Here is a 17,267-nt window from a genome sequence, read left to right as displayed (position 1 = left end):
CGGGGTCCCGGTGGCCTGTAGAGGAGGGTGCCTCTGAGTGTGGTCTTGGGGTCGGTGTGGATCTGGAAGTGGAGGTGTTCGGCGCTAGCGAGGTTGACGTCTGAGCTGGTTGAGATTCGGATGGAATTCTTATGGACAATGGCGATGCCTCCTCCTGTTTTCTTGGTGCGGTCCTTACGGATGATCTTGTAGCCTTCTGGGATGGCAATGGTGATGTCTGGGGCTGAGGAGGCGTTCATCCATGTTTCTGTTAGGAAGGCGACGTCCGGAGAGATGGTGTCTAGTAAATTCCAAAGGTCGATGGCGTGTCTATGGACTGAGCGGGTGTTGAGTAGGATGCATTTTAGGTGGTTGGTGTCAGATCTCTGTTTGGTGTTCGTGGATGTGGAGTTGGTCTTGGTGCCGTCGTACTTGCAGGAGTTGCATGTGAAGGGTCCATGGGTGTGTCCAGGAGCGGCTTGGGCGCAGTTAGGGAGGCGGCCGGGATTTAGGGCTTAGAGGGTGGAGGCGTCGTATGTAATGCGGGAGAGATGGGTGGAGCGGGGGCCAGGGGGTCTGGCGCTGGGCGCGGGCTTGGCGCGGACGGGCGTAGACGGGCTTACCTTTGGCGCACCTTCGGCGCGACTGGGGCGCGACCGCTGCGCGTGGACGCTGCGCGACGAGGCCCCTGACATTTATGGACAGTGGAAGGGGAGGGGCGAGGGAGGATCAGCTGGGAGGCGGGTGCGTGGTGGAGGGGGCGGACTCCGGGCAAAACAACAACAACAGTGCAAATGGCGCCGAGAACGGGAGAGCAGACCGGGTTGGGGGAAAGTGAAATTGATAATCTACGCGGTGGGCAACACAGCAGTATTTAAACAAATGATGAGGCAAAGTCAACTCAACAGCACAACACAGGCACTCTGAATAAAGTTAAATAATGCAGGCACAGTCAACACAGGCACTCTGAATAAAGTTAAATAATGCAGGCACAGTCGATTAATCAGATGGGCACGAGGAGATAATAAATAAATAATTTCGCAGGCACGGACAAGCGCTGATACAGGGCAGCAGCGTAGCGCTAACGATACCAGGCAGTAAGATGCAGGATCGAGCAGGGGCAGAAGGGAGCGACCGCTTCTGACGAAGCCAGAATGGTCGAAAAAAGGAATAAGCTTGATCAAAAATATCTTTGAAGGCAACCTCCCACTCTTCTTTTCCACTTTACAGTTTTGTTTCAGGCTAGACAACCTGGATTTTTATACATTTATGAGATTGAGTCCGGGTATCGAAATACCCAGCACTAAAAAAATAACCCCTCACTCCCAGCTCTCATAAAAAAACTATACAAAGTGGGACATTTTGTATTCAAAGTATATAAGTTACTCCAGCCTAAATCCCACAGAGGTAAAATTCGTAATGAGCAGAAATGGGAAGCAGAACCAGCTGAAGCAACGTAATATTTGAATGGGTACGCATTTACAGATCCATATTTTCAAATAAGATATCACTGATGTTATCTCAAACAAATACATGATCATTCATAGATGTTACTGGACACCAGAAAGACTCCACAAACGTAACCTCACACAATATCCCAATTGCAGGCTGTAATGTTCACATGGGTGGTTTAACACACATGCTTCTTTACTGCCCCAACCTCCAAAATTTCTGGGGTAACATACTTGCATTCATCAAATTCACCTTAGGTGTTCCTCCCACAGGCACATTCGTATATATACTCCTTGGACAGCTAGACCCTCAAATAAAGAACAAGGCAGATGAAGCTCTCCTAGACCTAATTCTAACCGTTGCTTGTAAACTGGTTCTCACCGTCTGGAAGAAATTCAACATAGTTTCATGCCATATGTGGCGTGAATGGCTCACATTTCTGAGAGGGGCGGATAATATCTCCCTACAATGCTCTCCCCGGTGTCCGTTTCACAAACCCATGTGAGACTCGCTTGATGCTGAACGTCCATCAACCCTTTTACCTCTCACTATGTCGGACTTGTATGTCCCTAGACGAACCTGCCCTTGGTTTCTCCACACTTATGACTTCCAACATTTAATAAAGCGTGCAACGCCACGGCCAAGAAACCGTCGATTTTAGAAGGCAAAAGTAGATTGACCAAACGACGCCACGCATGGGCGGTAATAAACTCCTATACTACACTAAAACCGCAACCCTACTTAGTGGCACATTTTCGGCTATCTTTAAAAAAGAGATTCACGGCATACAGATTGGGCGACTACAATATGAAGGATTTGTCCCTACCTGGAAAAGGAAACAACAAGCTGAAAATTCGTAAGGAATCAATATGTCATTTGATGTGCGTTTGTGACCCTTTAAAAGTAGAACGAAGGAAGCTACTAATTGCACCTTTTAAGGACTTACAAATTCGTACCTGCAGTCAGTCCATAACAAGCTGGATGGGAGGCTCTTCCAATATCTTAATTTGTCGTGGAGTAAAATTCATGACCCAAGTGGAAACACTCTTATTGAAAGCAGATAATGAATAAATGCAGGGAGTGGACCTACTTAGGGTTTGTTTTAGAATTGGTAATATTTAAAAGTTTTACTGAAAATTATGTTTTTAAAGGGTGTTTGTTACAAATTTTATTCTATGCTTTATTGTTGTGATAAACGAAATAAAGCTGCTTTTTGACTGACTTGCAATATCCAAATTCAGTTAAATTGATTGTCTGATCTTTATCCACTCGCTTATGGTAATGACCTCGCTGACTAATTTACGTGTCGACTGTTTGTTCCACTGTCGGTACAAAACAACCTGAAGATGTTTCCTAAGCAAACTCAATGGATCTTATCTAAAGTTAATTTAGCCACTCTGGCGGTACTGTATTAATGTACCAACTCTTATATATTCTGTTTGCCACCTGAAAAATGTGATAATATTAATGTGAATGCTGTGCACTGTATGTACCCCTCCCATCTTCTCTTCTGTACCCATTTCTACTGTGCTTCTCAGGCTCAACTGTTACAATGATATGCCATTAATGTCAATCTATTTCTGTCTTTTATTTAATTGAATTCATTAACTGTCCTTATGTATGTATTATACATATAAAAATCAATAAAGACTATTTAAATCTGTTATTTTTATCATGTTTTGAACCCTATTTGGCCTAACCCACTGCCCATCTTTTAGTGTTTCCTCGCTGTCTTTTAGTAAAATGTGATAAATGAAGGGGAGTGGCTTGTACTAGACTTTAAATGCCCGTGCAGTCTAAACCACTTTCTGATGCAAACAGCCAATCACAGTCTTTGATTCGTTTTTTGGTTACTTTCACCTTTTTAACTGGCTAACTGTATCGGAGTAAAACTGATGTACGTTTATCCTTCAGGGGTGTATGAATGGAAATGTTGGTACGCTTCCCAAGAATGGGTTGTTATAATCTCCTTTTTACCCAGCATACCAAGCACATTGGTAATTTAAAGGCTAAAGAAGTGGCTAGATTTAGAGAGCATCTACTGAGTCATTTTGTCTATGCAATTGATCCATCTTACCTGTGCAGTTTAGTATATTTAGCAAGCTAAGGTCATAGTTATGGTTGTAAATAGTAGACCAAATGTTAAATTTTGTTGCTGCTCAACCTTAAATTGACAATTTTGTGTTTCAGGTGCTACAAAATATTTTGGAAACTGAAAATGAATATTTCAAAGAAATCCAGACAATGCTTTCAAGTTTCTTGCGGCCTTTGCAAGTCAGTGAAAAGTAAGTTTGAATAATTCTACCCTGTTGTTTCAATGACAGGCTGGTGCAAAGAGCTCAGTAAAGGTTCAGCAATTCATTTTGCTTGCAGTTGTTTAGTAAGTATGCACATGGTACGTTTATAGTGCAAAGATAGATATAAGGCAGCGCGATAAAGGGGTCAAGGGCAAAGATGCAGTCAGTGAGTGATTTCAGGGTTAGCTGTGTATTAAGAGTGGGAATGGACTGTTGCTGCTCACGCAAATTTGAGAACCGTCATTTTGCGCTATATTTTAGTGCGAAATACATCATTGTGTCAATTTGGTGGCTTAAGGATATTTTTAAGGAATGTCACTGCGAACTACTGCTGTTTTTTTGTGTTGTGCTTTTTTTGTAACTTTTTACATTGCATTACAGCCATTCACGGATAGCGAGTAATTGCACAAAGTGCTGTAATGATGTCATTTTGTGAATTTCAAGTTACAGTTGTAATGCAAAATGTCCTAAAATTACACAGATTACATTGGCATAAATTGACTTTAGCCCAGGCCTAGATTTGACTAATTTATGAGATGTATTTGGCTTCCTTCCTTTATTCGCTCCATAAGAGAAACCCAAGTAATTTGTGGTTTTTTTTTAATTTTATTAATTCCAGGTTGAATGTCACAAACACGTCCTACTTGGTTGGAAATTTAGAGGAGATCTGCTCCTTTCAGCAGATGCTCGTTCAATCCTTAGAAGAATGCACAAAGTAAGTTTAAAAAAACATTTTCATTACTTGAGTCCACAGTTGTCCAAGATAGTTTGCAAAATTAATCTCGTACCAAATCGTTTTTTTTATTATTTGCATAAGCTGTTTCTTACACTTGTCAGTTCAGTGATGTGGAAATGGGCCTTGCTTCCACAGCGAAATCAGTTTCTCAGTCGAACAGCAATGTTAAGTTTAGACTGACAACTGTTATTGTGCTGCTGGCATTTGTTGTAAATGTTCTTTGTGTGTAACTTGTACAGTGTCGTAAAAGCACTCCAGTTTTTTAAATGGAAAAGGTGCTCAGGAAAATTATTTAATTGTTTTATATGTACAAGACAGGAGATCGCACCATCCTTACTCATTCTCTAGTTCTGGATTAGATTATATTCCACCCACCATTGTTTCAGGTGACAAAATGGCATAACTCTATCATTCTACTAGCATTCTTTGTTCTGAATCTTAATTGCCTATTCTGTAACAGAAGAGGTGCCAGCCCCTCTGGCCATAGCGTTGCAGGTACCCTTTATTGCACAGTAAAGCAACCATTATTGGGAAAGCTGTTGGAGATGGATGTGATCTGAACAATTCACACTCTTCTACGTAGCCGTGACCTTCTAGACCGAATGAATCAAGAGAGACCACAGCATGTAACTGCCTAGATAGCTTCTTTGGACTCCTCTGATGAAGGACATTTGGTGCAGAGAATATTATAGGCAAAGTGTGGTTTATGGTACTGTGTAATTTAGGTGCCCTACCATGTCCATGCACTAGTTTTGGACATATGCATGGACATATGACCCCCTCCCCCCACCCACCTCTCTCTCTTTCTAATCTGAATGCTGATAGAATGGTGTCCTTAAAAGTTCCAGTATTTTTCATGTTAGTTAAGGTTTTATTCTACCATTATTAACATACTAGCAGCCCGTCCCGACCTTGTCCGGGAGCAATCAGGCTTCCCGGACCCCCGCCCGCCCCGACATTGTCAAGCAGCTCGGGCCCCTGCCCGCCCCGTCCCCCGCGAGCAATCAGGCTTCCCGGATCCCCGCCCGCCCCGACATTGTGCAGCAGCCCGGCCCCCCGCCCGCCCTGACATTGTCAAGCAGCTCGGGCCCCTGCCTGCCCCGACCCCCGCCTGCCCGGAGCCTTACCTCAGCCGCCGCTCCTCCCCCGCGCTCCTCATTTCACCACTCCGCCGCTTACCGCTCCACCCGCCTGTCCGCCGGTCCTCACTGCCATTCCGCCGTTCGTCACTGCTCCTCCCCGGCGCCATGTCCTCCTCTCCTCTTCCGCCCCTGCACGCCGCTCCTCATCGCGCTCCTGATGTCACCACACAGGTCGCGGCCGGCGCTACTTGCAAGGGACTACTTTTTTTTTATCGTCAATTTTTAAAATAAAGTATATATTTTTTTATTTATATAGCCTATGTCCATCTGCACACCCTGACAATTACAATGATGTATCGGGTGTGTGGATTGGCGCTATGGTTCCCGAGTTTACCAGCCACAAAGGTGCAAAGTTCTTCCTTTATTATAGCAGTATAGATAAGGTCTTTTTTCCGAACATTAGGAAGAGTACATGTGGCTTTCACTCCGGATCACTGTAGATCCTCATTGTAGGAAGACCTAAAAACCTGCTTCTCTAGATTCAAGGAATGGTGTGGGATGGCATTAGATGAGACTTTCACAAGCATCTTACTCGTCAGGGTATGCTGCTTGTATCTAACTTCTTTTGAGCAGAAGGAAACTGTCATTCTCTTGTGCAGTTAGGTGAAATGCAGACTTAGCACCCTGATCAATTGGTATTGGAAAGCATTGGTTATACCTCTCAGAGCTGGCACCTTCGCGTTCTTATGAAGGCACATGTAGCTGCAGCTCCCCACCACTCTGCAAAAAGAAGTGAAAACCTCTGCTCTCATCCTTATATACAGAAGAATGCTCTTTATTCCATTCCTTGCGGTAGTACTAATTATAGGGAGTAGGTTGAGCTGTGAATAAATGGCTGAAATTATTATCGCATTTGTGTATTCTCTATATTGAGGGTTTTAATAATACTCAATTGAATCTCTTCAAAAAGCACATAAGCCTGTGCCAGGCTACCTACATTTTTATGAATAGTCCTGACAAAAATACTGTGCGAGCAAGACTTTGGCTCCTGGTAGATGCTAGAAATGCAGTTTAAAAACTTGCTGTTAATTCACACATGTATTTTCAGTACAGCTATCAACAGCCTCCAGCAGAAAAGTGACCAGCTCTCTTCAAAGGATTGAAGACCGGCGCATTCAAATTCTGGTCCAGCCATTCTATTGCTTTTTTTTTTGGCACAAGATGGTTGCAGTGCGCTTAATTAACCCCACCATTCGAAAGTATCTCCAACTTGTAATCCTGAACCAAAATATCAAAGGTTCAGGCTCTGACTCGCCAACTCTCTTCCCCATCCCCTCCCAGCAGTAGTCTCATTGAGGCAGTCTAGTGTCTTGAAATCCCCGTTCTACACTATATCATTTCTGTCACTCACTTTGAGGTAATGTGTACATACTTTTTGTGCCCCAAGCATGTATGGCTGAGTAAACCTCTTTATTATTATAGTTACTCATACTTTGATATATTGAAGGTTGTTCTAAATAAGATGTAAAAGAATGCCCTGGAATGGTCTATTTGCACCAGAGAGTGACTAATTTCGTGCTGTTTAGGTGTCATTGATAGCTTACTAATGTTAGTGTAGCCTAATTTTAAAAAATTCATTTGCATCAGCTGTGAATATATGATCCTAGCTCCCTTTCTGCTAAAGACCTTTAAATGATTAACAAGTGCTAGTTGCCTGCTTTTCTTGGCAGGCAATACTTCACAAGGCCGAGCCTACCAGATAGCTGAGCTGTCTTGTTACAAAAGACATACTGTGTGGGCTTACCAAGAACATATAGGGACTTTGAGCCTGTCCATTGCTTACCATTGGTTGAAATGCCGGACAGTGATTGGCTTCTTATTCTTGTCCAAGCTTATCAGCCTTGTGTTTTGTCCCTCCAATGAAATACGCCTCTTTAAAATCTTTTTTGATTGGTTGGCTTCAATGTTTTTGTTGCTTTATTTTCAAGCACTTCTTCATTTTTTTGGTAAATCATTCCACAAGAGTGCATGTATTTTCCAGCTCCTTGTGTAAACTTCTCCCCCTGCACTTGTGTTGCTCTCTGTCCCCCATGTATTTTTCACTGCCCTTTCCATGTTGTGTTCACTACCGTGTACACCCATGTTGAGTTCTCACCCATTTGCTTCTCCCCCACTTCCCATTGCGATCTCCTCTGTTGTTTATGATCCACTCCCTCCATGTTGCTTCTGCCTTCCTGTTGCCTCACCCACCTGCACCATCCTTCTGTGTCATTGTTGCTTGGACTCCCCATGCCCCTGCATTGCTCCCCCCCCACCTGTACCTTCCATGTTGCTCCCACACCTGTACCCTCAGTATTGTTTCCCCACTTACACTTAAAAAAAGCCTTCTCACATTTTCTTACCTGGTTATCTGCTAATGCAACTCAGACCCGCAAATCAACAGCAAAAAAATGGGTGTCATTTTGTAGGTGCATGCATGTGTGATAGGCGTGTCTACAAAAGGAAACGACCGGCTGTGCCGTTGGCTAATTTGTTATAATTTAGCCATGCTGTACAGCATGGCTAAAATCCTTTGATGGATGAAAGGGACACTGCGTATGTTTTTAAAGAAGTTAGGTGGTGTGCTCGGGAGGGCTAAACACCTGAAGTGGCATGACTTATGCATGCCCATAACACATGGGGAGAGTGTAAAGTGGAGTGACTGTGCCGGCAAAGGGGAAGCCTATTGGAGACTGTGAGCCTCCAAAACAGATACAGCATGTCTCGGTTCAAGACAGCGCATGCACGCCGTATAGAGCAGAGACCTTAGAACTACTGCAAACAGTCCCAGTGGAGTAAAAGCGTTCTCCATGATCATCGGTGCACATTCTTTACTGGGACTTCTCCCTAATTCCTTCTCTGACAGTAAAGATACAAGTAAAAGCTGTAGGTATACATACAGCATTCAAAAGAATAGCCCACTTTGAGCTTCGATGATGCTAGCCAAAATTTCAGAATAATGTAATAGTCTGAAGGTGGTGTGTATGTATATATAATATTATATATGTCTGTTAAACTGATACCTCACCCTGTAAAGGTCTTGTTGATGTGATATATCCGCTTTTGAATGTCAGGGGATGGTTCCTGTCAAACTATTTTAAGGTTCTTTGTGCATTGAAGGGGTTCAGTGGCAAATGCTACGCAAGGGGGTGGGGATGAGCTTGGGAACAAGTAGCAATTAATTGGTCTCACATTGTCAAGGAGAGAGAAGGCCCATTCCATATGTTAAATATGGCAGGAAAGAAATAGTTGGACTGGTTGGTGTCTTTTATGCAATCAGTTTATATAAATCAGTCTGGTTGTGAGTTCAGTTGGAGTGCACCTCAACAGTTCTGTGTTGTAGTGACGCATCTGACCTGCCGTTTTTTCTTTTTACTAGCAGGTCAGATTTGTCCAGTCTATCCTGCAATTCAGTGCCCATTTCTCCCCTTTTTTAAGGTCGAAACTTGGCAGTGCATGTGCTGCTTTGTGAGGCATGCTGTATTAATCTATGGGCTTTCAACATGCCCAGCACTTTTGGTTGGTTGGTTGGTCTTTGTTTGAAATTTCTTTACTCTGATTGGTGCCGTGCTTAATTTGTGCTGGTGGTTTCTGGTGCTTGGCACCAACACTTAATTGTCCGCACTGGCTCTAGTAACAGTCCACCACATGTTGGTGCTGTCTTTTTAATTTTGAGATGAACACAGCAACCGTGTTTATTAAGTCAATATACATTGAAAATAAATAATACCAGCCTCTCATGCCATTATTATAGCTCTGTGTGGTCTGAAATAGTCTGAATTGTCACACTAGTAGGAGTGCAATGGCTAGGTGTTATGTTGGTACTGTCAGTGGCAGCGCTGGCAGGGTATGGGGGATGCAGGCTGCACTGACCGTCCGAGAAGGGTCAGGGCACTTATTTGTTTACAAATTAAGCGCTGCGTTGGTGAATAGTGTCCATCTGTCCTGCCTCTTGGTGCTTGGAACCCTCCAAGCAGACTTCGCCGATTGTTTCTTCTGGTTGCCCAGCTCTGGCCATCTGTTGCCTCATCACTCACTCCCCCACCCTCTTGTCATTGTTGCCCACACTTAATCTTCCCAGAGCCATCCGCACACACTGCCTCCCATCGTCACTGCTTGTGTTTGCTTTTATATCCAGTATTGGGGTATCTTTCATAGATTCACCTGCTTAGAATCATCCCCGCCAACGAGGTGGGAGTGTTGCGGTATAATAAAACATATAGATAATAGTCATAAAAACATTATACAATAGGCTACTATGGAAAACAAAGTCACTACATTAGCCTATCTTTGTCCTTTTATAAAAATAACCAAATGTGGAACCCTGCCAATCCGGCTGCAGCACCCTCTTAGAACCCTCCACAGAGAGGCAAATCCTTAGATTTTCTACCGGGCGTCGTGTGACAGGGAAGCTCCCTGAGCTCTGCTCAATTTTCTTCACCTTTGGTTGAACTTTGTGAGTAGCTATGTCTGATTCTTCCAAGAAAAACTTATTTTTACCTTTTTCTTCATGTGGGAAGAAGAGATAACATTTTGAAGATCCCCCACAAGGAATTTATTTACTGTCTTTATCCAGCACACAAGGTTAAAGACTGCAGGATTTGTAGAACCTCCCCTGCCAAGACTTTGAAAGACAGAGAAGGAAGATTACTGGTTTGGCTGGAGAAGTTGAAGGCTACATCTTATGTTGTTTCAGGAGATGATGGCAGTGTTAGTCCTCAGGTGTCCACCCCTCTAACCAAGAATAGGGATAGATCGGATGATCCTCCTGAGAGACAGAGTAAGACCTTGAAAAAGCCTCACTTTGAGACTGGTCACTCTTCCTCTAGAAAAGAGAAGCTTTCATTCTCTTCTGAGGTGAAATCTTGTGAGAAAAGGTAAGATGTCTGTGAAAACTGCCTCAAAGCAGCAAAAAAGTCAGATCGGAGTCTGTCAGGATGCCATCGACGTCGAAAAAAGCACCGTCTACGACGAAATCTCCTCAGCCGGTGAGTGCTTTTTTGTAATCGACGAAGAACATCCAGTCATTGACGAATGCTCCATAGACAATGGCATCGCCGTCGACGATACCAACGACTACTACCCATTTCTCATTGAGGCCTACCTCGTCGTCGATGGGGAACTTGCCGTCGACGCTTCCGCCGTCGCGATGACTCGTCGACAACGATACAACTCCTGTCGACAAGTCCACCGTCGACGACAGCAGCAGCTTCGACTATGACATAGTCGACGATGGTATTTCCGTCGACGATGTCGACGGTAGCTTCTGATATGGCTATTTCAGCTGGTACTGACTCACCGTCTATGTATATTTCGTCGATGCTAAAGCGTAAAAGACCTGCATCTTTACAGATTACGCCAGTTTTGACATCAAAATTGTCATCTCCCTTCCAATCTTCAAGAAGCTATTATCAGAATGTCTCTCATATTTCACCTTTGCCTCCTAGTCACTATCTAGAGGAGTCAGATGATCACCTTTTTAGTCCAGCACGTAACCCGTCCTAACTCCGGATCAAATATCAGGAGGACGACGATGAAGAAGAATACTATGAGCCTTGTATGTCTCTGCGGGGTCCTCAAGAGACTTAATTTCAGCACAAACCTATGGTACAAATGCCTATGGCCTTAATGCAAGACTTCACAGCTATGATAAGGGATTATAATACACTTTTTCCACCAGCAGTGCCTGTTCCAACTCACCTTCCTACTCCTCCAGTTTTACAGATTGCAGGTCCTTCTGCCCCTATCAATAAACCTCAGGAGGTTTTACCTGCGCTACATTGCGTCCAGGAGGATGATGATGATGATGCTGTTGCAGAGGATGGGGCATTACCAAATTCACCCCCTACTGTGGATGAATAGGATAAATACCTTATTCCTATGCTGTCTTCACCAGTTCCTCAGCCAGTGGATTCCCCTCCTGAAGATATTGGAGATTTTCATGCGATTGTGGAGAGGGCAGCAACCTGGTTTCATCTTCTGGTATATCTGAAGCAAACAGATGGATTTTAAGGACCAGAGTAGGAAGTCCGTCCGTTCTATCCCCATAATTGATCATATCTGGGAAGAAGGAACAAAAATAATGAAGAATCCATTTTCAGTGCCTGTGATTCTTTTCAGAATCGATAAGAAATACAAAATACCAGATAATGCTCCAGCTTGCCTGTCCGGACATCCTAGATCGGATTCCGTTATTTCATAGGCTGCTCAACGTAAGTCTCGGAATCCATCCATTCCTGTTACAGCTGCACCAGATAAGGATAGGAGGCGCCTTGATAACATTGGTAAGCTTTTCACCACCATGGCCGGTGCTTCCGTTTGTGCTACAAACTCTCTGGCGATTTTAGGGAGATACGACCGCCAGCTATGGTCGGACAATGCCCCATATCTTGAATACTTACCTGATGACAAGAAGCAAGAGGCAAGGAAGATTTTCCTTGAAGGAGTAAGAGCTGCGTTCGAAATAATTTAATTTCTATGGATCTAGCCTCCTTGGGTTTTCGTCAATTGGCTGGAGCAGCAGCCCTCAGACGTCAGGAATGGTTGAAATCTACTGCCTTTGGCCCCGAAGCCCAAACGAAGATTTTGGGCATGCCATTCGATGGTGATATGTTATTCGGAAAACATAAAGATGAGGCTCTGCAAGACATCAAATAAGATACTGACACTACCAGAGCCCTTGGCACCTTGCAATATAGAAAGACTCCTTTTCGGGGTTCTAGAGGTAGAGGATCGTATTCCTTTCATGGTGGCTATCAGAAATACCAATGCCAGGGTAATCGGGGAATATATAACTATCAACAGCAGCAAAGCAGCAGTCCTCCAGGAACCCTCCAGCTGCCGCTTATAGACATCAGAATAGAAGACGACAGCCTCAAGGCAGAGATTCTGCTAGAAAACAGTGACGACTTCTTAGCACCTGCAGCATCTCTACCACAACTTATTTACAGAATTCCAAATGTATCCAGACACTTCAACAAATGCAAATATACATACAAGTGGGTCTTGGACATTATCAAATTTGGGCACACCCTGGAATTTGTCACTATCCCTCCTCCTCACCCACTGTTAAAGAAACTTCCTCCACATCTTTCTCTTCTCAGGAAAGAAGCAAAAACCATGCTCTCGAATGGAGCGATAGAAAGAGTCTCCCGCTCTCAGGTGGGGAACGGGTTGTATTCCCACTTTTTTCTAATAAAGAAAAAGTCAGGGGAATGGAGGCCTATCCTGGATTTAAGGAAGCTAAACAAATATATTCAAAATAAATCCTTTCGCATGGTCACACTTCAAGAAATCCTTCAGCTTCTGGACCTTGCAGATTTCATGACAACATTGGGTCTCCAGGATGCATACTTCCACATCCCCATTCACCCCAAACAGCGGAAATTCTTTTGTTTCACTGTGGCAGGTGCTCATTTTCAATTCAAGGTCCTCCCCTTCGGCCTACGTTCTACACAGAGAGTCTTTACGAAATTCCTGGCCCCGGTGGCAGCTCATCTCAGACTGCAAGGAAAACAACTTTTTTCCGTATCTGGACGATTGCCTACTAAAGGCTCCTTCTTTTCTGCAGGCTTCTCGAGCAGCGTCCATATGCCTTCAACTATTTCAATCTCTGGGGCTGTCCCTCAACATTCAAAAATCAGCTCTTTGTCCTTCTCAAAGGATTCAATTTCTAAGAGCAGTCTTGGATACTATCCAAGACATGGCATTCTTGTCCAAAGAAAGGCAATCATGTCTGGTTTCTCTGGCATCAGACCTCCAAAAAAGACGGTCCCGCTTCAATGAGAATCATCAAATCATTCCTGGGAATACTATCCTCAGCAATTCGGTTGGTACCTAACACCCGTCTAAGGATGATATTGATCCAAGAGGAGCTAGACAGTCAATGGCTACAAATCTCAGGGTGGTTCGACGACATAGTGAGAAGAACTCCAATTATGCGGGAAGCGCTGCTTTGGCGGATGCGATCCAAGATTGTCTCAATCAGGCTCACTTTTCTTCCTTCTGTGGCGGAGTTCATCCTCACTACAGATGCCGCCTCCCTAGAAGGGTGGGGCGCACACCTCCAAGATCTTTGCATATGAGGAAAGTGGTCAGCTACAATGGCAAAAATGCATATCAATTTCATAGAGCTTTGAGCCATTTTCCTGGCATTGCAGTCTATTCTCCCAAGGCTTCAAGGGTCAACAGTTCTCATCTGAACCGTCAACACCACTTGCATGCATTGCTTAAGCAAGGAGGTACCCGTTCACACCTACTGTCTCAAGAAGCTCAAAGCATTTTGGAACGGCTGCTTTCTCACACATCATGATAAAGGTGGAACATTTGCCGGGAATTCACAATACTCTATCAGACACTCTAAGCAGGACTTAAAAGTGGTGTCACGAATAGGAGTTGGATCAATCAGTGGTGGAAAAAATTCTTTGGATGTGGGCACACCAAATCTGAATCTCTTTACCTCCAAAAGCAATCGGAAGTGCCCATTCTTTGCCATTTGGGAGCCGGAGAAGGGTTCGTGGGGTAACTCCTTCATGATGAGATGGACCGGGATCTTTGTTTACACATTTCCCCCCTTTCCGTTGCTCCCAAGACTTCTACGCAAGCTCAAAATGGAACCATGCTGCATGATTCTCATTGCGCCGCGGTGGCCGCGTCAGCATTGGTTCACTGAGCTTCACCTACTGTCCAAAAGCAGACCGTACCGCCTTCCAGCACTTCCGACCCTGTTATGAATGAGCAAGGGCCAGATTCTTCATCCTAGTCCAGTCGAATTGCATTTTCATGCATGGTTTCCTGATTCACAGAATTAAAGGAGATAAACTTACCTCAGGATAGTAGAGATATTCTTGCTAGGGCAAGAGCTCCTACTTTAAAAACTTATGCTCTGAAATGGAAGCGATTCTGTTCTTGGTGCAGTGACAAAGATATACATCCTTTAAGATGTTCTCCAGATAAAGTTCTGCCTTATCTTCTATCATATCTAAGCCTGGTCTTATGTTTACGCCGGTCAAGTTACATTTAGCGGCCATCTCGACCTACAGATGTTCTGCAGGAGGTGCATTCCTTTGCTCTAATCGCTTGATCAAACAATTTCTAAAGGTGCTTTTCCGAACTTTTCCACTCAACAGAGCTTCTCCTCCAGAATGGAGACTTAATCTAGTGTTACAACAGCTCATGAAGCATCCATTTGAGCCTTGTTCACAAGGCTGACCTCTTGTACCTTTTCTGGAAAAAGACACTTTTAATGGCACTCGCCTCTGCTCAGAAAGTCAGTGAAATCCAGGCTTTCACTATCAAACAACCTTATTTGAAATTCACCAATGATTTTGTCCTCCTCAGAACTAATTCAATGTTTATTCCGATGGTTCCCTCTACATTCCATCTTAATGAACCTGTTATACTGCGTTCTTTCTTTCCAAATGCGTCATCCTCTCCTGAGAAGTCTTTGCATACCTTGAATGTTAAAAGGTGTCTGAAATTCTATATTTCACATACTATGTCCATCAGAACGTCTGATCAATTGTTTATTTCCAATGGTGGTCAAAAGCCAGGAACAGCTGTGACAAAATCCACTATTGCAAGGTGGATTGCATCTACTATCCAATTCTGCCATTCTATAGCTGGACATCCTTTATCTTTGAAACTCAAGGCCCACTCCACAATGTCAGTGTCCTCATCTACTGCTTTGTTTGCTGTAGTACCTTTGGAGAAGATTTTCCATGCTGCGACTTGGAAAAATGTGCACACTTTTACACAGCATTAATGTCTTGATCTGGCAACAGAAGCTGAATCAGCAGTGGGTCAAGCTGTGTTGTGAAACCTTTTTATATAAGGTAAGCCTCTGTAAGGAGGTGATTATATTGTTACATGTTGACGTACATATGGTGTATTGTTGCTTTCTGGTTTTCAGACTGTGTTTCTCAAATATATAGATGTATATATATATATATATATATATATATATATATATATATATATATATATATATATATATGATCAAGCCACTTCGGTGGTGAAACGCGTTATGGCGGACTCTTTGAAGGAATAAACGCTACAAGCTTTTTGCACTCACTTTGGGCTCGTGTCTGCTTTTTTGGTGCTGGCTGGGACTTTGTCGTTGCATCCAATCTGTGTCAGCAGCTCTTCGGATATATATATATATATATATATATATATATATATATATATATATATATATATATATATATATTGACGCATATGTATTAGGGTTGAATGTTGTAGGGAATTGCTGTATTGGTTTTTACGAGGTATCTATTGTTCTTCTTATGATACCCACCATCCGCTATGCAACTAAGGATTATTTACTCTAATTATTCTGATTCTAAGAATGTGAATGTCTGAAAGATACCCCAATACTGGATAAGAAAACAAGTTACTTACCTGTAACTTCAGTTATCCAGTATTGGTATATTTCATAGATTTACATGCGACCCACCCTCCTCCCCGGAGAGTCTTACCTTATTGCTATTGCATACTTACTGTCACTTGTGCTACGAAAATCTGTGGGTTTGCCTCTGTGGAGGGTTCTAAGAGGGTGCTGCAGCCTGATTGGCTGTATTGCTAATTTGGTTCTTTTTACAAAAGGACTAAGATAGGCTAATGTAGTGACTTTGCTGTCCATAGTAACCTATTGTATAATGTTTTTTATGACTATTATGTATATGTTTTATTATGCTGCGAAACTCCCACCTCTTCGGCGGGGATGATTCTAAGCATATGTATCTATGAAAGATACCAAAACTGGATAACTGAAGTTACAGGTAAGTACGTTTTATTTTAAACACTGGAGAAGCGGCAATGTAGAGCTTTCGTTATCCTCTTCTTTCAAGAAATGCAGCGGCTTTAACAGGCCGGCGCTTTTTGTGCGCAGCGAAAACTTACAAGGGTTTTGCACTTCATTTTTAAGCCTGGTGCTCGCTTTCATCAAATGGGCGGCTTCAGGAGACCGGGCCCTTTGTTTTTTTTTAAAGATTTTTTTTATTAATAAAACAACAATGAAAATACATCAGGTGACAATAGAAACTCTTGGCAAGGTTCCTCTCTGCATTCCATACATCAAAAATAAATGTTACAAAATAGTGAAATTGGAACAAGGGGACACGTGCGCCTCCACCCCCTCGGGGCGTATCGTCGGTACACAGACATCTCCACGGTATTGGTTCCAAGCCTTCCAATCCTTCCCCCACTTCTCAGGACACCCCGTCGCCACATACACTGGTCGTTCCCTGAACATGCACCAATCCAGGTCCTCCAGCCACTTCTCAATTCGGGGTGGCTGGCTCGCTCCCCATGACTGGGCAATATTACGCTTAGCTACCATGCATGCCAATGTCACCCATTACTTCCTATATGCATTCAGATCTGTAGGCTCCCAAATGTTCAAGATACACCTGCAGGCCTCCGCCTCAACTCCACCCCCAGGACATCCCGCAAAGTGTCATGGATCTTCCCCCAGTATGTCTGCACCACAGTACAGTGCCACAAAATATGCATGAACGTTCTGAGTTCACCACACCCCCTCCTACACTCCCCGCCCTCCGAGCGACCCATACGGACCAGACAAGGTCCTGTGACATACGACCTGTGCAGGATCTTTAATTGTACCAGCCTGAGCCTAATCGGTATCGCTATCACCCGCGGAGAGGAAACTGCCTCCCGCCA

At 43.6% G+C, this 17,267-nt stretch overlaps 1 protein-coding gene across 2 annotated transcripts in view; it reads left to right on the top strand.

The window, feature by feature from the left end:
* The window catches only part of ARHGEF7 (Rho guanine nucleotide exchange factor 7), a 1,058,374-nt gene that overhangs the window by 372,120 nt on the left and 668,987 nt on the right, over positions 1-17,267 (top strand). For both annotated transcript variants that reach the window (XM_086934741.1, XM_086934740.1), the window contains exons 7-8: positions 3,622-3,716; positions 4,348-4,443. In XM_086934741.1, coding sequence (XP_086790867.1) covers positions 3,622-3,716; positions 4,348-4,443 — 191 coding nt within the window. The remainder of the gene's footprint in view (positions 1-3,621; positions 3,717-4,347; positions 4,444-17,267) is intronic.

The sequence above is a fragment of the Lissotriton vulgaris genome, chromosome 8 (assembly GCF_964263255.1).
Source record: "Lissotriton vulgaris chromosome 8, aLisVul1.2, whole genome shotgun sequence".
Taxonomy (NCBI): Eukaryota; Metazoa; Chordata; class Amphibia; order Caudata; family Salamandridae; genus Lissotriton; species Lissotriton vulgaris.
The sequence above is the reverse complement of the archived record's forward strand: the minus strand, read 5'-3'. Positions and strand labels throughout refer to the sequence as shown.